Source organism: Gopherus flavomarginatus, chromosome 25, assembly GCF_025201925.1.
Source record: "Gopherus flavomarginatus isolate rGopFla2 chromosome 25, rGopFla2.mat.asm, whole genome shotgun sequence".
Taxonomy (NCBI): Eukaryota; Metazoa; Chordata; order Testudines; family Testudinidae; genus Gopherus; species Gopherus flavomarginatus.
The window spans coordinates 10,878,461-10,900,452 of NC_066641.1; the positions used below are offsets into that span (position 1 = coordinate 10,878,461).

Sequence of the window (21,992 nt, forward strand, 5' to 3'; positions counted from 1 at the left end):
CCCCTCACTCAGTTATATAAAGAAAAAGCCCCCAACCTCTCTGCTCTATTCCTCCTCTTCATGTCCTGACTTTTTTCTGTTTAAAACTGTCTTTTCATGTTCTTTTGCTAAACATAGTTTTTAATCATATCAAACAGTTTTAAAATATAAACTTTGAAAAGTTTAACCTGTAATGCAGGACAGGGAGGGTAAGAGAACTGACCTGGATTTTAGGGGAATATTGCTAACTGCCTAAAACCTTTTAGTAAGTAGTGTGGCAGTCTCTCTCGTATCTTGGGACTGACATGGCTACAAGGTGGGTGAGGTGATATCTTTTATTGGAGCAATTTCTGTTGGTGAGAGAGACGAGCTTTCGAGCCACACGGAATTCTTCTTCCGGGCTGGAGATGTCTCACCAACCTTCCAGGATTGTCCTGGAGTCTCCAGGAATTCAAGATTAATCTTTAATTAAAGATGATGTGACAAAACCTGCAGGAATACATCCACCCAAAATTGGAGTACCAACAGATGTGGGTCCCATAAAAGAGATTACCTCACCCACCTAGTCTCCCTGAAATCTTTTTCGGTGAAACAGTTTCACAGCTGGCCCTCCTTTGTTGGGCAAGCATTTGTCATATAGAAAGACCTCCCCGCTTTGTGAGGTGTTATTTCCCCCCCCTTCAATAGACTATCAGAAATAAGATGTCCTCCCTCAATGTGTTTGCTCATGCTTGGAGCTATTTTGTAGCAGTACCTGCCAAGCAACAATAACATTTTTAAAATGTTTTTTTAGCATTACATTCCAGGAGCTCTAAAGAACTTTTTGTTTTTACACAATACTTTATAATTTACTTGTATACAAACTCTAACTGGTGATGCTTTGCAGTGTTAAATAATACAAGCCAGTGGATGAGAGAGCTGAGAAATGACTGAAAACAGAGGTGTTATGATGACTAATGCCCTAATGCAGAGGGCCTAGGGGAAATTAAAAGGCTCGGCTGAAGTAGAAGAAAGTATGATTTAAGAGAAGTGGTGGGGGAGTGGAGTGCTTTGAGGTTACTTTGAAATGGCCAGAGGCCCAACTACCAATATTCTTAATGCACAAGCACATGGGCTTTCTTGTTAAGGGAACAGACCATCCATATGCCTTTTGTTAACAATCTGTCACCTGACAGGTGGAAGATAAAAAGAATACATAACTAAGCATGCACCTTGCTTTTCCTTGTAACAACCTCCTTTTCCCCTTGCCTACTGTGCCACAGAGAGAAGTTTCTCCTTACCAAGAGGGAAGCCAATGGACTTTTGAAGCATTGTCCCTAAGCTATTGGCTACAAAAGTATCGCATGAGGGTCATAAGAAAGAGGATGAGTTGTTGGAACAGGCCTGTTGTTTAAAGTGGAAGTGCCTGATTTCACCCCTCAGGGAGATGAAGAGGCTGACCCTCTTGTTAGCACTATCTTGCAGTTATACAGGAAAATTTATTCTAAGGGAAAAAACAACTGGTCACAGACTTAACAAATGATGCATTTCTGCTCCTGTGGAGTTAAAATGTGATCTGTTCACTGGACCAGTTTGTGAAGTAAGTGTTCTTAGGTCTGGAAAGAAAACTTTGAGCCCACCCTGCACAATGTGGGGGCGTAGGGAAGGCAGCATCTGTCTGTTGCCCCAGGAGCTTCCATTTTTAGTTTCTTAGCCAGTGTCATTTGACTATGATTAAAAAGATGCCTTTATGATGCAAATAAAAAGTATAGGGTCTTTATTTTACTGGTACACATTAGCTTATCAGCTAGGCCTGTGCTGGCACATGGATCTGTTCAGCACCTTCTGAGCTAGTTTTGGTGCACTGAGCTGGGGAGGGAAGGCTCCCTATCTCCCTGTGTCTTTAAACAACTTAGCAGTAAACAAAATGGTGAGCACAAAGTCACCCTACACCCTGCGCAGTGGGGGCTCAGCTCCCCCATATACCCTGAGCTGGGGGCTCAGCTCCCTCTGTGCACCCAGAGCTGTGGGGGCTCCCTATCCCACCCCCCAGTGCACACTGAGGTTGGGGCTCTTGGGCCTCTCTCTTCTCTCTCCCCACTGTGCACACTGAGCTGGGGGGCTCCCTATCTTCTCCCCCCCTCCCCCGCACACAGAGCTTGGGGCCCCCCACCCTGGTACACTGAGCTGGGGGCTCAGCTCCCGCCCTCTCCCCCCAGGCACACTGAGCGGGGGGGCTCCATGTCCTTCCCCCCCTCTGAGCAGGGGGGGGGGCTCCTGAGCTTATCGCCCCGCCCCGCCCCCTGAGGAAGCCGGCAGCAGCCCGTGGAATTTTCCACTCTCCGCCCGCCCCAGCCTCAGCACAGGCTCCGCCCCCTGACCCCGAGTCCGTCTATCCCGTCATGCAATGCGGATCCAAGATGGCGGCCCCCACGCAGCGGGCCTTGTCCCGGCTCCTGCTGCTCGGGCGGTGCCTGCAGGTGGAGCCGCTTGGGCGGGGGACGCAGAGAGCGGGGGGGCTGCGGGGCTTGGGGCGCAGAGTGAGCCGGGGGGAGGCTGCGGGGCCTGGGGGGTGACGCCCGGTGAGCCGGGGGGAGGCTGCGGGGCCTGGGGGGTGACGCCCGGTGAGCCGGGGGGAGGCTGCGGGGCCTGGGGGGTGACGCCCGGTGAGCCGGGGGGAGGCTGCGGGGCTTGGGGGGTGACGCCCGGTGAGCCGGGGGGAGGCTGCGGGGCCTGGGGGGTGACGCAGAGTGAGCCGGGGGGGGGCTGCGGGGCTTGGGGGGTGACGCCCGGTGAGCCGGGGGGAGGCTGCGGGGCCTGGGGGGTGACGCACGGTGAGCCGGGGGGGGGCTGCGGGGCTTGGGGGGTGACGCCCGGTGAGCCGGGGGGAGGCTGCGGGGCTTGGGGGGGTGACGCACGGTTAGCCGGGGGGAGGCTGCGGGGCTTGGGGGCTGACGCCCGGTGAGCCGGGAGGAAGCAGTGGGGCCTGGGGGGTGACGCAGAGTGAGCCGGGGGGAGGCTGCAGGGCTTGAGGGGTGACGCACGGTGAGCCGGGGGGAGGCTGCGGGGTTTGGGGGGTGACGCCCGGTGAGCCGGGGGGAGGCTGCGGGGTTTGGGGGGTGACGCACGGTGAGCCGGGGGGAGGCTGCCGGGTTTGGGGGGTGACGCACGGTGAGCCGGGGGGAGGCTGCGGGGCCTGGGGGGTGACGCCCGGTGAGCCGGGGGGAGGCTGCGGGGCTTGAGGGGTGACGCACAGTGAGCCGGGGGGAGGCTGCGGGGCTTGAGGGGTGACGCACGGTGAGCCGGGGGGAGGCTGCGGGGCCTGGGGGGAGGCTGCGGGGCCTGGGGGGTGACGCACGGTGAGCCGGGGGGAGGCTGCGGGGCCTGGGGGGTGACGTAGAGTGAGCCGGGGGGAGGCTGCGGGGCCTGGGGGGTGACGTAGAGTGAGCCGGGGGGAGGCTGCGGGGCTTGAGGGGTGACGCACTGTGAGCCGGGGGGAGGCTGCGGGGCTTGGGGAGTGACGCAGAGTGAGCCGGGGGGAGGCTGCGGGGCTTAGGGGGTGACGCAGAGTGAGTCTGGGAGGCTGCGGGGCTTGGGGGGTGACGCACGGTGAGCCGGGGGGAGGCTGCGGGGCTTGGGGGGTGACGCAGAGTGAGCCGGGGGGAGGCTGCGGGGTTTGGGGGGTGATGCCCGGTGAGCCGGGGGGAGGCTGCCGGGCTTGGGGGGTGGCGCATGGTGAGCCGGGGGGAGGCTGCGGGGCTTGGGGGGTGACACCCGGTGAGCCGGGGGGAGGCTTCGGGGCTTGGGGGGTGACGCACGGTGAGCCGGGGGGAGGCTGCGGGGCTTGGGAATGACGCAGAATGAGCATGGAGGAGGACTGTGGGGTTTTGGGGGATGCAGATTGAGGCTGGGGGCTGTAGAACTTGGGCGGTCAGTAGTGAGCTGGGGGAGGCTGTGGAGTTTTGGGGGATGCAGACTGAGGCTGGGGGCTCTAGAACTTGGGGGGTGCATAGTGAGCTGGGGGAGGCTGTTGGGTTTGGGGGGGGATGCAGATCGAGCTGGGGGGAGGCTGTGGTGAGCTGGGGAGGGCAGCATGAGGCAGTAGCTAGGAAGGCTGAGTGCTTGACTATCTGCGTTTTTTCCTCAGGGTGTAGAACCCTTACTCAGTCCTACCAAACTGACTCAGACCTCACTTCTGGTCCCGGTGAGAACAAAGCGACGGCACTTTATCCCTCCTTCTGTCAGTGCCAAGGATATGACTCAGGAGGAGCAGAAGTTGAAAGCCAGGGCTGCAGGCATTGTGGTCCCTTATGAGCCCCCAGAACGCCCCATCAATCTTGCCTGCACAGGTAGGAACAGGATCAAAAGGCTGTTGGTGTCTTCCAGGGATGGGAGTTGGATGTGGGATAGAGGGAGAACTAATGGTAGGCAGAAGTGTGGGACCAGTAAGCTAACAAATCTGGACCCTTTCTCGGTCTAGTGCATTGGTTCAAAATGGGGCTGTTGGCTCTGATTACACTCACTGTCTCTACGCAGAGAGAATAACCCTCATGCTTAACTTCTGTTTAGTGCTGCTGAATGGTGCCGGACTAATGGATCAGAGATGGGATAGATAGTGCATGGCAAGCTTTCGTTTCCCCCACAGGAATGTGCCTTTCTGTGATCTGCAAGGACTGCCTCTAGGATTGAGAGAGGAGTCCAGTCTCTCTGACCCATTTGACCCCGATCCGCCATGAAGGGGGCCTGTTATTGATGATTGTGGTGATGTTTCATGTGTTGTGGAGACTGGATTGAAACTCATGAAACACCTCTCACAGTGGCCACCCAACAGCCAATAGATGGTAATAACTTTAGGTCCAAACCTGTGCTGTTTAGGGGCCAGTGCCATAGCAGTGATTGGCTACTATTATCGATGCTCTGAGCTTTTTAATCCCCTCTGTACCTCTGCTCCTTCCTTTAGGTTTTGGGATAAAAGCATGTTTAGGGACTAAACAGGCAGTCCAGTTTCTTACTTCTCCCTGACTATCTAGTATTTCAACTGTTTGTTCTCTTGAGACTTTCATGTTTCTTTAAGAAGCTAACCTGTTGCCATGGTGTTGATCTCTTCCTGCTCTCTCTCTCTCTCTCTAATATAGCTGGAATTTTTGACCCCTATGTGCCTCCTGAGGGTGATGCCCGCTTGTCTTCTCTGTCAAAGGAGGGGCTGAGGCAAAGAGCAGAGCAGCTGAAGCAGAGTGCCGCTTCACAGTTCGCGTATGTATCTCAGGCTTCCTTTCAGGAGCTCTTTCAGTGTAGCAGCAGTTCCACTGCAAATCTTTGCTTGCAACAGTAGGGTGCTTAGTTTTTCCACCCGGATCTCGCCTTATTGCTGTACTGTCCTATGTCAGTGCCGCTAACTCTGCTATTTCTGTGATACCATCAAATAATCTTGGGGGGGCTGTGATTTACTCATCAGTTTTTTGTCCTCACGGGACCGTGTCCATGATGCACTACCTCCTGACAGATGATGGCTAAACTCCCGTTTGTTGTTGTTGTTTGTTACACTTGTGTCCACAGTCCCCAGCTAAGATTGGTGCTGTACTTTGCTAGTCGCTGTGTAGACAGAGTAAGAGGCCGTCCCTGCTCTAGAGAATTTACAATCTAAATAGACAAGACAAAGGGTGGGAGGAGAGAGGAAGTATTATCATCCCCCTTTCAGGGAACCAAGGTATAGGGATTAGATGACATGCTCAGTGTCACACGGGGGTCAGTGGCAGAGCTGAAAATTGAACCCAGAACTCTTGATTCCCAGTCTAGTAGGTTAATCACATGGCTGTCCTTCCTCTCTACTTCCCTGCCGTGTCCACAGCCTCTGCTCGCTTGCAAAGCCACTGTTTGGAAACTTCAACATGAGTCTCTGCCACTGGGAGTGAGCGCGAGGCACTAGTCATGGGGCAAATTGCCTGACTTTTGTTGCAATGTTATGTGCTGTATGGTTGTTGGTTATTCTAGACCGCACACTCGACCCATGTAATAGCTTCTCGTGGGCACGAGGAAACTGTGTGTCATCAGAGAGTCCCTAATCAGTGACTTCTTAATGGAAGCTGAGATTAAAGCAAATAAAAAATAATGATAATAAAAAAAAATGGGTGATATACCTCATCTCCTAGAACTGGAAGGGACCTCGAAATGTCATTGAGTCCAGCCCCCTGCCTTCACTAGCAGGACCAAATACTGATTTTTGCCCCAGATCCCTATGTGGCCCCCTCAAGGACTGAACTCACAACCCTGGGTTTAGGAGGCCAATGCTCAAACCACTGAGCTATCTCCCCCCCCCTCCCCTGAATTGATCTGGAGGATGTGAGGGTTCTGAATTGCACTTTGCTCAAGAGCACTATGTTCGCTGTAAGCCATTGGATGCTGAGGGCGTCAGACCAGCTCCCATCATAAAGCATTTCTTACACTTGTCTTTGCAGAATCCTGAAGGTAAAAGATTATGATCCTTACTTCAGCACTAGAACATTCCCCGAGAAGGCCCAGGAGATATTCATTGAAGCTCACAATTGCCTGACAAAGTAAGAGTTGTTCTTTCTGGGTGTTGTGGTTTTTCAGGGTTTTCCCTTGGCCCCACTTATGTGCCATATTCTTTCCTCCTCTCTTTTTAGTAGACCCTCTTTATTTCTCATGTGCTGTGTATTTTCCTGCTGCTACCTCCTTGAATAGGAGGTGGCTGAGATGCCACAGGCCGATACTCCTTTAATTCCAGCTGACAAGGACAGCAAGAAACAAGAGGTGGCAAATATATTTGGGGCCTGATTTCCAGATGTGTTGCATCTGCCGCGCTCACTGAAATCGGTGGAAACGTGAACACTCAGCACCTCTGGAAATCAGGCCCCTGAGGGATTGTTTTGATTGTCATGCTAATTTGCACCATTTTCCAGTAATAAAACAAAACACATTTCAAAATTGCATCTTGCTTATTTACAGTTTTAACCGCCAATAAAACAATTGAGACATATTTGGCTTCCCGAGGGAGTCCTGCTGTTAAATGTCATTGCCTTTGGGGCCTGGTTCCATTTGGGCTCTGTCCTTCATCTGAAATCCTGGTTCACAGCTCAGCCCTTTGCATTTTGCCAGTGGATTATATACAACATGTGTGGGAAGCAGGACTTCTTGGGTGTGTCTTTTCAGCACGTGCATCTGAGTAATGTGGTGTATTTCACTTTACAGTTTCAACAAGCAGAAACTTCACTGCCTGGTGACTGAACGCTGCTACCCGGTAAATATTTATCTGGAGTCAGCATGTCCTTTAGAAACCACTAACGGGCTGAACCATCAGCACTCTCCTTTCTTTCTTTGTAGTCAGAGAAATGAGGCAGAACACAAGTCTAGCTAGGAGTTAAGGACCAGGCACTTTATAGCATACATTCCATGTTTATCTCGAGATCAGTATGGAAGTGTCTTGTAAACACATGAGTTTGGGATCTGACTGGAGCTGAAGGGATGCTGCTGTGTGTTACGGACCAGAATTTGATGTACCTTTTAGAGAACAATGCACATCATTTTTGTAGGTTCTCCACAATGGGCTTGCTGCCCCCATTGGAGAGAATACCAAACTCCCCCGTTGATATCAGTGGCAACAGAATCAGGCCCAAAGAGATTTGTAGCTGCCTCTTTGGCTCTGCCCCAGTAACTAACAGAGGGACCTTGTTTGAGCAGTCAGAGGAAGTAAACAAAGCCACATTAATTTTTGTTGCATTGGAAACATAAGGGGAGGCACAGTTCAGCTGAGAGCAACTTTGTTTTCATTTCCCTGAGATGCTGTTAAAACAGTGCTAAGGAAGTGTGTAAACTGGACCACGTCTTTGAATTCCATTGTATTGGGGTAAGAGTGATACTGGAAGGCATTTATCCATATCCCCATGAAAAGCTGAGCGCCTTTTACAGTGCCCTGGTGATACTGAGGTTTGGAACAGTGCTCAGCACTGCGACCAGAGGGCCCAGAGTTAACCTGTCATGTTCTGCGTCTCGCCATCGTGCCACGTGAGCACAGACGGCGCACTTACTCCTTCATGAATTTGGACCTTCTCTGTCCCCTGAGTGCTGGAGCCTGTCGACCAATTCATCTTTGGGTTGCTCAGTGACATCATTTTCTCCCTAGGAAATGGTGCGTGGGAACAGATACAAAACCATCCGCTGGAGCTTTGTGGAGTCGCTGGAACCTCCCAGGGTGGTTCAGATTCGGTGCCCAGATATGGTGAACAAGGGCAACCTGTATGGACAGGTGACAGTCCGCATGCACACCCGACAGGTACGGTCTCTTATCTGTGTGGTGTTGCACAGCCAGCCCTCGTTTGATGTCCGCATGACAGGTTTCATGGTTCTCCCTACAGACCTTGGCTATCTATGACCGGTTTGGACGGCTGATGTATGGTGGGGAGCAGGTGCCGAAAGATGTTTTGGAGTATGTCGTATTTGAGAGGCACCTGGTCAACCCTTATGGGTCTTGGAGGCTACATGGCAAGATAGTGCCAACCTGGGCTCCGCCAAAGGACCCCATTATCAAGGTAACACATCTGAGAGCGGGCACCCGCTCCTGCTTCATAGACCATGTGACAAATCTGCAAAACTACCCCCCACCCCTCAAGTCCTGTGCTCAAAAGCTGCTATTTCAGGATCTTCGCAGCTTCACTGCTGGAGGCTCTCCGGTGCGTGCACGAGCCCCTCTTGCCATTCTTTGCAATTTGGATGTCGCCAAGTAGCTTCTACAACGATTTGGGCAAAGAATAATACATTGGGCTAGATATAATTGAGCCACTGCCTGGTGTGGCTGGTTGGAATGGGGACTAGGAGCTTTGGGGTTTGAATGGTGTGGGAAGCCCAGGGAAAGGGATGATCTTGTGGCTAAAGCACAGGAGAGCCTGGCTCGACCACATACATGCTGTATGTCCTTTAGTGAGTGACTTAACTTCCCCATCTGTAAAATGGGGGTAATGCTGACCTATCCCCATCTCGGGGTGTTGGAAGGCTTAGTCAGTTAAGGTTTGTAAAGCATTTCAGGTCTTCAGCTGGAAGACACTATATGTACTGATTTTTATTGACCTGAGAGTTGATTGGAGGAGGAAGTCAACCCCTTTTGGCCATTTACACTCCCCGGGCTTGCTGCTGCTGCATGTGGCCAGGCAGAGACATGCATGGGCTATTGCTGCTTTGGCAATCACCTGTTACAGCAGACAGGTTCCAGCTAAGGAATGCTGGTGAGACAAGAGAAATGGCACAGATGTTCCCACCGCACGTGCACCCTCTGGCCACCTTCCTGCTCGAGGGCTGTGCAGTGCCATAACTCTGTGGTTGCCTTTGTAGCCTGGGAAGGTGTTTTTCTGTTAGCTCAGGGGCTTTCAGCACAGAACTTCTCTGCAGTCAGTCCTGTGGCAAGCTAATTCGGTGTCTTGCTCTCTCAGACGGTGATGGTCCCTGGCCCCGTCCTGGACCCCTCACAAGAATTTGATGAGATCCAGTATGAAATTCCAAAGCCCAAACAGACGCAGTGGTACAAATAACGGCGGATGGATGAGGCAGCGACGGGGGTGAGAAAGCAATAGACTAGAGACGGGACTGCTCTTCGGTTGTGTGATCAGCAAGCAGTGCGGCTGGGGTTCTCCATTCCAACTGAGCAGAGACGCCAGCAGAAAAGTCTGTCCAGGGAAACTTACAGCAAGCAGAATACTGCCCGGTGTGGGTCGGCTCTTCCCCGGATCACACGCCATCTAACGTGCTGCCTCTCAAACTGTATCAGTTTTGCTTTGGAGACTGAAGATGTAGGATCAACGGAATTGCTCATTAAGCAACTCTCGGTGCAGGGACTGATCCCTGCTTCATTGGCCAGAGGAGTGTCTATGGGTGCAGAGTGTGGCGCACTGTCTTTATATACCGTTGATGCCCCCTTAATCTGCACTGCAAGTCCCGCTGTGCTAGCAATGACCATCCTTTTCTTTTTTCCTTCCCCTCGTTTGCCTCAGAGGGTGGTGCATACTCCTGGATTCTGTGATTCTGAACCCCCTGTTCTCCTCCCTTGCTCTGTGCCCCGATAGTCACAATAACAATGTGTGGGAGGCAAGCATCAAACTCTCCCGCTCAAATGTTGGAAACCAGGTTGTCGATTGCCATCCACCCGGCTTGCACCCAGAAGTGGGCAGCTCCCGAATGGGGTTGTAATACTGCTCCTGTAACGTAATAAAACTCCACTGGCTCGTTGACCCAGAAAGTTTTGTCAATTGCCATTTGCAGCCCAAGAGGCAGCAGGTTTTGCTGTTGATGTTTCTGGAAGGTCTGTATCAGATTGCCGATCATGAAGATGGATGATGATATATTGCTGACAGTGGCTATGTTGGGCGGTGGTTGGGAGGACGTATTTGCTCTCACAAGTTTTTGCAGCCCCACTTTCCCAGTAGGACAGCCTGAGTCATCTGAAAAAGTTCAGAAAAGGGCAACTAAAATGATTAGGGATTTGGAATGGGTCCCGTATGAGGCGAGATTAGAGGCTTGGACTTTTCAGCTTGGAAAAGAGAAGACTAAGGGGGGATAGGATAGCGGTATATAAAATCATGAGTGGTGTGGAGAAAGTGAATAAGGAAAAGTTATTTACTTGTTCCTATAATATAAGAACAAGGGGCCACCAAATGAAATTAATGGACAGCAGGTTTAAAACAAAAGGAAGTATTTCTTCACACAGCGCACAGTCAACCTGTGGAACTCCTTGCCTGAGGAGGTTATGAAGACTAGGACTATAACAGGGTTTAAAAGAGAACTAGATAGCCATTAATGGACTTAACCTCCATGAATTTATTAGCCAGGCTGGGTAAGGAATGGTGTCCCTAGCCTCTGTTTGTCAGAGGGTGGAGATGGATGGCAGGGGAGAGATCACTTGAACATTACCTGTTCTGTTCACTCCCTCTGGGGCACCTGGCATTGGCCAGTGTCGGAAGACAGGACACTGGGCTGGATGGACCCAGTATGGCCAGTCTTATGTTCCCTTTGCCTCACTCTTGTCTCCCTGTGAGAGACGTAAAAGGCTCCCCACCAGCTCATTAGCTCCTGCCCCATCCTTGGGCTGTACATGTAGCTCCTCCCCCCTTTTTGCTTTGAGTTGGCATTCTGCTTGCAAGGGTTGCCTTGGGGACCAGCATCCCCCTTTCTCCGCCTGTGTCTCACTGCGCTGGAGGAGTGGTGTGAAGGCAGCAGCGTAGCCTGGCTGGGGTGTTCTGTTTAGTGAATAGAAGCTGCCCTGTCACCCACCCTGGGAGAGTAGCAAAGTACTGGCTTCGGGGCTTACCCCAGCTAAGTCTCCGGCGTCCTAGTTGGCTTTCCGAAGGAGAGGGTGATAAGCAAGTGACTTGAATGAGGTCACAAACTGCAGCACTCACTAGAATACTGCAGGCTCCTAGTCCTCAGAGCAATCCCAGTCTGGTTGTAGCTGCGTTTTGAAACTTGCATTGAGGAATGATGCCCACACCTACTGGGAATACAGCGTCCTTAGAAACTGACCACGTCCTATTTTACTTTAGCACACGGCCCCGTGGTGGCAGGTGCTGCCCCAGAGCTCTTGCAACCTAAAGCCAGTTTTGTTGGCTTAGAAATAGCAGATGCCAGAACCCCTTGTCTGCTACTTGGCCCTCTTCAGGGGGCCATATGCCATGGGATTTGAGAGCATTATTCCTTCTGCCTCAGAGGAGAGTTGATCCCATCTGTTCCATACGGAGCCTGCGGCAAGAGACTCTTAACTACTTATTCTTGCATAAATCTTAAATATCTCCTGCTAGTGGAATATTTCTAACATCTCAACCAACGCCCCGCGCTCTCCACTGGGAGCAAAGCCAGCAATGGAGCTTCTTTAAGAATCCCTTGATTTTTTGAACCCAAATCCCCCCTGCCTTTTGCAAAAGAGCATCTTCTAAACAGAGCTTTCAGAGCATAGTCAACACATGGGCTCAGGGGTTATAGGGAAATCCCCACAGGCTGGGAGGGGACCAGCTGCCTAAGAAAAATTACAGTTTCAGACCCATTTTGAGGCTGTGGTGACCAAAGCTGCTGGTATAGTCTGTACGATACAAACCCAGGCCCAAGTGCCTTCCCTGCTCTGGTTTTTAGTTAAGAATCCATAGTGTGTGGGCTCTGAGTGAAAGGTGCCCGTTCCTTTCTTACTGACATCATTGAATGGGTTTGTGCTCATCAGGGGAAAGTCTGTGCTGCAGTTAAACAGACCCTGCAAGTTAGTATCTGCTCTGCTGCCTTGTGTAATCCTGTAGTGTCTCTTTCATTAACATTATTTAGCACCTAGAGGCACCAACCCAGCTGAAGGCTGCGCTGTGCAAACACTGTCTATCCCGGAGTGCTTAATCTAAGTAGACAAGTGACTTACTCAAGAGAGTCAATGATAGCCCCCGATCTTCAGTGGCAGAGTCAGAGATAGCCCCCGATCTTCAGTCCAATGTTCTACTCACTAGACTGTGCTCCCTCTCTCCAGGACTGTGTTTTCTTGTACAGAGATAGACACTTGCACCAAAGTGCCAGTCAGCAGAAGCACAGTTGCTTCCCTGTGTGACCTTCCGCCCACTCGAACCCATGCCTTGTGAAAGGACAGTGTTAAATTCTGTACGGCAAGAGGTGGCGTGCAGTGAAGGCTGGGTATGCAAAAGCTTCCCCTAACTAGAGGAACAGCACTGGGGAAAGTTATGCAGACCAGCTTGTCAAACGATGCACTACTTGGGCCTATAATGAAATCAATGATTCCATAATCCCTGAGCCACAGTCTCAGCCACACCAGAGTGTTGAGAAAGAAGGGAAAACCCTAGCAATAAATCACAGCCAGTAGTTCTGCCTGTGGATATAGATAACTCTTTATTCTCTGTATGTACATTTTCTTACACAATCGGATGATCTCGTGTAACATTCAGCGCTGAAACAGTCATGTACGCTACGGCATCGCTACTCCCTATGGACACAGTGAAAGTAAAGGACGGGAGGGGAGAGGAGACAAATCCGGGGCCAAAGCCACATGATGGGGGACGAAGCTAAAACATTCAGTTTTGCTGTCTCTGATCTCACTGCTCCCATCTGAATGGAACAGGTGGCAGAGGTAATGAATACTGGGAGGTTACTGTCCTGAGCAGCCCTGACTCCTGGAGAGAAGGGGGAAAGGGACAAGATCAAATTGGTAGAACTGGCATTTCTCTCACAGCGCTTTCTCTGTAATGGTCTCAGACCTACACTTCCGGGGCAGCGAACCACTGCTGGACGGAGCTTGGAGCTGGGTGGGGACCTCTAAGGCTGGCCCTGGCTGTTCTCCCCCCATTTCTCTCCTCTTGGGGAAAGCTTTCCTGTGTATTTCTCTTTCTGTCTGTGGTCAATAATTGTCCATGGTCAATCTGCTGCTGCCCGCGTCAGGCACCGCGTCTCCTCCCGTGGGAAGTTCCAGGGGGAGGAAGTTGCATGCGCCTTCCGTTGTACAGTTCCCACATGTGGGGAGAGCCAGCAAATGTTGGTCCTGGGGAGAACGAGGCACTGTTAAGAGCCAGGCATGGGGTGGGCAGGTAGGCACTGCTGGCTTCCCATGCGCCCTTCTGCTGACGCACCTTGGTCCTTGCCCAGCTCCACTTCTGCTCTCCTGCCTAGGGCCTAAGGACCCACCACATTGATCCATGCTGCTCAGGTGCCCAGAATATGCCCTCCTCTGCACAGGGGCCCTTATTCGGGTTGCTGCAGCATTAGGCCCTTTTGGGGACTGGGCTTCCAGCAGGCCTAACATCTCCCAACTCCACCCAAAGATGGGTGGTGGGGGTAGGGTGGGGACAAGATAATAAAGGCATCCAGGAAAACACACTTCTCTGTGTAGTCTGAAAGTGAAGGCTTGCTATTCTTGACAGTAAAAAACACTGTTGAAAGCGATTACCCTTGCTGGAAAGGCTTGGTTGCCTTCTGTGCCGGGAAGCTGAATCATAGCCCTAGGTGTGTTTGCACAGGGTGTGATCACCCAGACACGCACAGTAACCAGTAAAGACAAAGTGCTTTGGAAAGTTAGTGGTATGGTTAGTTAAGACAATAAACACCCTTAAGCTGGAGTTCCCGTGACTGTGGTGTAATAGTGCAGTGTATTTAGCCAGGTGTACTGCTGGTACTGTGGTGACCGATCCCTGGGGTTCGTTAATACCAAGGTTTCTAAAAGCGAAGCATTGGAATGGCCTGAAGGTTAGTTTATTCCCTGGGAAGACATGTAGAGATTTGTGGCAAGAGAAAAGAGAATCATTCACTCACAAATAACATTCAGGCACTGAGCCAGCATCACTGGAACAAAACAAAAATGGCTCGTTTCAGATGCATAAAATTTGTGTGACTGGTTCAGGGCCTTTGTGGGGAATTTAAAGGTAAATTAATTTGAAATCTAGGCAGCAGAGTGACACAGGACTGGAGTGGAACATGAGCAGCAGCTTGTTTATCTTGAGCTTCAGAACCTGAACTAGATCTTGGAGTTACCCTTCGCCAGAATGAGGATGGCAGCAGCGTTTGATGAGTGATCAGTTGGGCCGTTGGCAATGACTTGAAAAGCATCTTCCCTTTCCTCCTCGGCCTCAACTTTGCATTGACCTTGTCCCCTTGTTCCACCTCACTATTACATTTTGTTTGGCTCTGCACAATAGGCTTTTCATTGACGTTCAGGGTCCGAGCCTGTCAATTGCAGAAGTCTCTCGATACCTGTCGTCTTCAAATCGTAGACTCCAGCTGTGTGCCCAAAGTGCTGCTTATTACACCAGACACAACTGTTTCCCTGTTGCCTTGTCCCCCCCCCCCACCCCGTGTGTATGTTTTCTCCACTGGCTAGCTCCCCTCCTTTGCTGCTATTGGTAGCTCTTTGGGGCAAGGACTATTTTGTCATTACAGATCCACGCACAGCACAGTGGAGTCTTGATCCTGACTGGGGCCTCCACCATAATACAAATGTTAAACAGCAATAATGTGAAAGTGCTCAGGACCTCGCAGGAGGTGACCTTGGCGGTCTCAGGCCCAGGAGAGAGGGTCAGTGACTTGGGAAAATACAGACTTCAATGTAAGTAGCTCAAGGGAGCAGTAAGTTTCCTCTGTTAGACGAAGGATGAGCGGCATTTTAGGTATAAGGCTTATTGACCTCTCATTGTTTGATTTACCCTCCTGTATGGGCCCATTGGTTTGCACACCAAGTAGTTCCACGCACTTCCAGACGATCAGCTAACTGACACATAGCTGTAAACGTAAACGGAGAATCGTATGATTGACGCCATGCACATCCCTCCTCATTTCACCAGAGCTCGCAGCTGAGACTTTTTGTTTAGCGAGTTCCAGTTTTAGATGAGCTCGTTGGACATATGCCCGGTGAAAGTGGGTGAGGCTGGCTTTGAGGATGGTCTTAACGCTTTCCAATACCACTGGTTTGACAAAGAGGACACTATGGAACCTCGCTAGGCGTTGACAGACAACGGATGGAATCTGCAGAGTATCACAGTTGACTTGGGTTTTCAGTGAAGGCAGAAAATTGCAACTGTCCCCTGACAGGAGTGGCCCATAGAGAGTCCAAGTGTGGTTCATGTCCACTAACTGAGAGGATCAAGGATATTTGCATCTGGGATTTTGTTACCCACGCCATCGCACTGTCCGTGTAGGATTCAGTCATGTCCTTAATCCAGGTTTGGTGTACACGCAGTAGGCTGCACTAAGAACTGAAGCAGTCATTGGCTGAAGCCACCTTATCTCCTCATCTGCATCCGTTTCCCACCCACATGGAAAAAACTACTCACAGTCCCATGGGCAGACATCTGATTTGGTTGGGCTGGGACCCCTGGTTTCCTCTCTCCGTTTTTCTGCTGTTTTGCTTTCGGCTGGGGTGGCACGGACGGGACTGATGTCTCCTGCCTCCAGTGGACGCACCTCCGAGGCTTTGCTGGTTTCTACTTCATCCTTTGCGGCCGCCGTTGGAGCCCCTTCCGCTTCCCACGGGCAGATGTCTGCCATCGTGTTGCTACCTGTGCTAAGACACCTAGTCACGATGGGTGCCACGCCCACTTCCCAGGGGAGCACATCTGCCATCATGCTATGGCCTTTGCTGAAACCTCTTGGGGGCTTGGGGTCAGGCACGAGGCGATGCAGCGGCTTGTGTTCGGCCTGGCCCATGGGTTTACTTTTTGATTGTTTCAGCTGGGATGTTGGAGTTTCTGTGACAGCTGTGCTGGCTGTTTCCACGACTACCTGACTGGACAAGGCTCCTTCGACGTCCCACGGACGTATTTCCGCCTTCAGACTTGCTTTCTCAATCGCTTTTGGGTCTAATCCTTCCCAAGGGCAAATATCGGACTTCTTGCTTTCAACGCTGTCAGATTTCCTCAACGGAATTTTGCCCAGGTCAGTTGTTATAGAGGAGTCCTCCCAGGGGCAGATGGGCTCTTGCTGGCTGCTTCCCTTCTCCAGCTTTTTAGCTGGGATGTCTCCAGTTCCTCTTGAACCTGTCTCCTCCCTCCGACTTGTGTCCTGTCTTAATTTCCCTTTAGCTGATGGAGCTCCAGACGCTTCCCAAGGGCATATTTCAGCTTTAACACTGGCTTCAACCTCCTCACTTTCCCAAGGGCAAACATCGGCCTTTTTGCTCTCCACACTGCTGGATTTCTTTGAAGGGCCTTTGGATAGTTCAAAGCTTTTACTGTCCATTTTTACAGAGGGGGATTCCTCCACGCTCAGGCTCTCCCAGGGGCAGATGGACTCTCGCTGGCTGCTTCCCTTCTCCAGCGTTTTAGATGGACCTGCTGCTGCTTTCGAGGTGATGCTCTGGTCGCCTTTGGAGAGACCAACTTTCTCCCTTGTTCCTTTCTCTGGTGGAGTCTCAGCCACCTCCCAGGGGCAGATTTCAGTTTTAACACTGGCTTCAATGTCTGCATTTTCCCAGGGACAAACCTCTGCCTTCTTGCTTTCAACACTGTGCGATTTCTTTGAAGCTGCTTGATACAGATCTAGGCTTTTAGTAGCAGGCTTGACTGAGAGTTCCTCCTTGTCCATACTCTCCCAGGGGCAGACAGATTCTCGCTGGCTGCCCCCCGTTTCTAACTTCTTAGATGGCATATCTCCAGTCCCCCTTGAACCGGCTCTGTAAGCTCCACCGCTCTCCTGTTTTACTTTCCCTTTATCTGATAGCACTTCAGCCACTTCCCAGGGGAAGATTTCCGTTTGAATGCTGGTTTCAACCTCTGCACTTTCCCATGGACAAACCTCTGCCTTTTTCTTATCAGCACTGTCCGATTTCTTGGAGGCAACTTTAGCCAGATCAAAACTTTTGGAAGCAGGTTTTATTGGTGGTTCCTTCGCATCCATGGTCTCCCAGGGACAGATGGATTCTCTCTGGCTGCTCCCCTTCTCCAGTGTTATAGATGGACCTATTGCTTTTGACCTGATGTTCTTATCCTCTTTGGAAGCCAAACCAACTTTTCTTAATAAAGTTCCTTTCTCTGATGGTGCATCAGCCACCTCCCAGGGGTAGGTTTCAGCATTAACACTGGTTTCGACCTCCTCTGTTTCCCACGGGCAAACCTCTGCTTTTCTGCTTTCAACGCTGTCAGATTTCTTTGAAGTCCCTTTAGGCAGATCAGTGTGTTTTGTGTCAGCTTTCGCTGACAGTTCCTCCATATCCAAGCTCTCCCAGGGGCAGATGGCCTCTCGCTGGCTGCTCCTCGTCGTCGGTGTTTTGCCTGGACCTGCCGCTGCTTTCAGCGGGATGCTCTTGTCCCCTCTGGGAGCTGTATCTTTATCCTGTTTCACTGGTGGAGCTTCAGTCACGTCCACAGGGCATATTTCATCTTTGACACTGGTTATCACCTCTACGGTTTCCCAGGGGCATGCCTCGGGATTCTTGCTGTCCAGGTTGGCGTGACAGGGTGTTTTATCCTCATCCCTGCTCAGGGGTTGCAGGGCTCCGCCAGAATCTATGGTCTCCCAGGGACACGTGGATTCCCATTGGCTTCTCACCCTCCCCAGCTTCCTACGTATGATGCCTCCTGTGTCTTTTGAACTCCTCCTTTCTGCTCCGCTGCTTGCTTTGGCTGGCGCCGACCCATCTTGGGGACCATCTGCTTCTTCCAGCCTCACTTCCCAGGGGCATATTTCAAACATTTTGCTGGTGTCCTTGTTTTGCAGGGGTGGGGTTGTAGTCTCCTCTTCCCAGGGGCAGATGGTGGCTTGTTTACTGATTTTCTGCCTGCATTCCTCAGGACCTCTGGCTGTGGCCTCTTGCCTTGCCGTACCGCCACTGGAGAGCGTTGAGGTTTCAGCCAGTTTGGGCTTATCGCATCTACTGCCAGCCTCTCTTTCTTTCTCTTTCTCCCTCTGGCTCCCCTCGTCCTCCTTTCTTCTTTTAATGCTGCTCTTCTCCCTTGCCCGGTTAAACGCTTTGATGGCTAACCCTAAACCCTTGAGGGAGCTTTTCTGGGGGAGGATTTTAAGGCTTTGGGCTTTTGCCAGAGAGCTGTTCGGTTTCTCAGCACCTCCTGGTTCGCTCGACTTGTCCTGCTGACTCTGATTGAAAACCACCTCCTCTGCCAGTTCCCACGGGCATATTTCCGCAGCAAAGGAAGGTACAAACGGCAGCCTGCTGTTCCCAGGCGTAGACGGAGGTTGCACATTATCTTCTCCCCGCTCTGCCTTCTCCGTCTTTCCCGAAAGCTCCTCCACCTCCCATGGACAGCTGTAGATCAGCGCCCAGGTATCTTTGGAGCCCTGGCTGGGAGCATCTGTGGCAGGCTGCATGTGCTCCTGAGAGTCCCAGGGGGCAACCTCGCTCCTTTCGAGGCTATGAGCCAAGCTTTGGTACCTGATGGGTGGTTGTGGTGGTGTTCTCTTGCTGGCAGGGGGCGCCCTCCCCAACAGGTGAGAACTGTCGACGCTGATGCTTTTTATCGGGGTATACGTGACGTGTTTCTGTGCCTTGCTCTCTGGCGGGCTCACTTCCCCCTCCCAGGGGCAAACGGCGGCCCTGTCAAAGCTGTCTTGCAGGAGGGAGCTCACAGTCCCTTTGGCTACGTCGTTGCTCTGCGGCTGCTTCCCTGCCTCCTGGGCCTGCTCAGCAGCCCCCGTGCCATCCGCGCGCCCTGAGGATTGCGTTTCAGGAGTGGAAGCTCCCTCCTTCCCCTTCACCTCCTTTTCTCCAGCTTGTTCACAGCCGTCTTCCAAATATGCCCGGCTGGTCAACAGCAGGGCCTTCTCTCTGGCGCTCGTGAGGACGCTGAGGGATTTCTGCAAGGGGGACGGTTTGGGGTGAAGGGGTTTTTTGTCTGCCAACAGGTTGTGGGCACTGGCAGACTTGTAGACAAGGGGGGCTGAGTCCAGGGAATCACTGTTGGTTCTCTCGGAGGCTTTCTTGGCCAGCTTTTTCCTCATCAAGGTGTCTAGCAGCGGGGGTTCCTTGCAGATGCTGTCGTGCCTGGGGGGCGAGGAGCCCTCCTTGGGGTCCTGCACATGGTCGTAGGTGCTGTGGGACTTCCTCAGAGAGAAGGCTTTGTGCTTGGAGGGGTCATCTTTCACCTTCACGCTGGAGCTGCCGGAGTCCAGAAGCCTTCTTTTGTAGGAGCCAGAGCGACTCCCGCCGCCAGCCCCGCTGGAGCTCTCCTTGTCCTCTCTGCTGCACTGCCGAGACACAGACTCTGGTATCTCGGTGATACGCCTCATAATGGAGCGACCCAGGCCCTTCTTGGAGCTCCTCTTTTTCTGAAGGTGAGGGTTGTTGGCGGTCATCTTCTTGGTTTTGTGGACCTCCAGCTCCGTGTAAAGCTTTTTTAATTCATCCTACAGGTTGGGTGGAGTTTGGGAAGGCAGAGGAGAGAGGATAAAAAGAAAGGAGCACCGATAAATATATAAAAACTCAAAGTGTAATAACACCACTTGGTTGGCTTGGCTCTGGAGCAAAAACCATAGGCCTCTGCTCCTTGAGTGAAAGGACCAGGTCTGTTAGTTTGAGAAAGTGTAGCCAACCAGCCGGCCAGGCCTATGTAAAAGAATGGGTTCATGAGACACCCGGAGGGCAGTTCAGAATCAAACTCTTTTGCTTTTCAGCCAACATATTAGAATTTATTTTAATCTACCTCAAGTTTTCCACAGAAAATGAATCCATTTCCCACCCAGCTCTAGGTATTCTCTACAAGCCCAGGAATTAACAGCAAGCCTGGTTGCTCCCAGGATGGGCCGACATGGGGGAGCACATATCCTGGAGAGCAATACAGCCTCCCAAAGTGAGATGAGATAAATCTGATCCAATCAGGGCTGAGTCATGTTTACTCAACTTCCCCTCCCCTCTCACCAGCGTGCGTTTCTAAGCCCAGTCCTTGGGCTGATCGGGACATCACAGAGCGAATCTTGATTAAACTGAATCATCCAGTTCTTTGAGGGGTGTTTTTTCAGGGCTGGGATTTTCAAAGGGAGGTGCCTAAATTCCATTGGAAGGCTCCTCCTGGCCCTTTGTGCCTATGAACCTCTGAAATGTATGTTGCTTGTCAACCTCTGAGTTCATTTTCCTTTTTGATCAGGAGTGTAAAATGTGTCTGGATTTCCTATAGAAGAGGGGTTGGAAGGAAGAGAGGGCGGCGGTGAGGGGGGTTGGATTGTGCTGGGATACAGCCATCCATTGTACCAGCCCCATCTGTTCATGTAGGATTTTTAAACCTGGTGCTCAGCACCTTGGAAAACCAGACCCTCATTGCTAACCCCTCAAGCTGCAAAGGAAAAACCCTCCACTTGTGACACCCCTCCCTCTGCCCCACAGCACTGCGTGCCTGGGTCTTCAGCAAGGCAGACAGAGCCACCAGGCCAGTGGAGTGACTCCTGGGAGTAAGGGCTGATGGATCAGGCCCTGAGAAAGGTCTGAACTTGGCACCCCACCCCCATTTCAATTGAGTGTTGACGCTGGAGACTAACAACGATGTTGTAGATGTCAGCCTTATTGACTGCTTTGCTACTGACTGTCCTACGGGTTGCTGCTGGAGCACAGGCGAAGCAGCCCCTGCTTCCATCCCCTTCCCCTCCCCCTGTCCCATGCTCGCAGAGGGATGTCACCCCTCACTCGAGGAGGGAAGGGAGATCCATGAAAGCCCCAGGGCAGGTATAACCCTCGCCACCCCTTTTGGTTTGCTTCAGGAGAAAGACTGCAAAAGGCAACTCTTACTCTGCACAGTTCTGCATAGCTAGCGTCAAAAGAAGGTCCTGAGTGTGCCACCCACCCGAATGTCATCGGGGTCAAGGCTGTGCTCGCTCCATGCCGACGTGATGCTGTTGTTCAGGTAGGAGCCCGAGCGCCGCATGTCCAGCTCGTCCTCGTAGACCTCTGCCGCAATCTCCTCCCGCAGGGGCGATTTGGCGTGCAAGAACTGGGGGAAGAGAGTGGTGGCACAGGTTGAAGCCCTCGCTGCTTGCCAGCCGGGGTTGTCAGGGCAGCCTGAGGAGTTTGGCCTGCAAATGCACTTAGCTCCTCTTGGACGCCTTTGCAAATCCTGGATCCACCTTGCCCGTCTTTCTCCTTAATGACCTAAGGCTTGTCTTCACTGCAGAATTATACCCAGAGCATCGCCCCTCGCTCGCATCCCATCCACACATGTGAATGCTTCTCCCAAGCAGGGTGGGTCTATTAACATCAGTTGCCCAGCTTTAGAGAGGAAATAGGCTACAGATCGAGTGAGCGCAACTCAGCTGCTAACACAGCCTCTCTGTAGTGTGGACGCGGGCTAGCTCCGCTTGACTGTTGCTGATCCTCCAGTGCCTTCCCCCAATTCCCCCCGTGCGCCCCAGAAAGGACAGAAAAGTTGCCCCGCAGTTAAGCGGGAAAGAATTTGTAGAGCGGCTTAGCCTGCTGAAGCCCAAAGACCCCTGCGATACACCCCCCGGGAGTCTTTAACACAACAACATGGGTGCGCACAGCACCGGTGTGGACACAGCCGCTGGGGTGCTGTCATGTGGCTGCACTCCCTTGAGGGAGGCAAACGAGAGGAGCTACCTGGGTGTAG

At 52.0% G+C, this 21,992-nt stretch overlaps 2 protein-coding genes across 2 annotated transcripts in view; one reads left to right on the forward strand and one right to left on the reverse strand.

Annotated features, from left to right (window-relative positions):
* The first annotated feature begins 2,359 nt into the window (after window positions 1-2,359).
* MRPL45 (mitochondrial ribosomal protein L45) lies at window positions 2,360-10,193 on the forward strand. Its single transcript, XM_050935348.1, has 8 exons — window positions 2,360-2,438; window positions 4,106-4,307; window positions 5,094-5,211; window positions 6,414-6,512; window positions 7,168-7,216; window positions 8,099-8,248; window positions 8,331-8,504; window positions 9,399-10,193. Exons 1-8 carry the CDS (start codon window positions 2,361-2,363, stop codon window positions 9,495-9,497), a joined length of 969 nt encoding a protein of 322 aa, XP_050791305.1. The 5' UTR covers window position 2,360; the 3' UTR covers window positions 9,498-10,193.
* Window positions 10,194-13,891: 3,698 nt separating this feature from the next.
* Window positions 13,892-21,992, reverse strand: part of GPR179 (G protein-coupled receptor 179) — a 37,720-nt gene continuing 29,619 nt past the window's right edge. The window contains exons 10-11 of the mRNA XM_050935347.1: window positions 21,213-21,359; window positions 13,892-19,785 (exon numbers count right to left, since the gene is read on the reverse strand). Coding sequence (XP_050791304.1) covers window positions 15,754-19,785; window positions 21,213-21,359 — 4,179 coding nt within the window. The 3' untranslated portion in view covers window positions 13,892-15,753. The remainder of the gene's footprint in view (window positions 19,786-21,212; window positions 21,360-21,992) is intronic.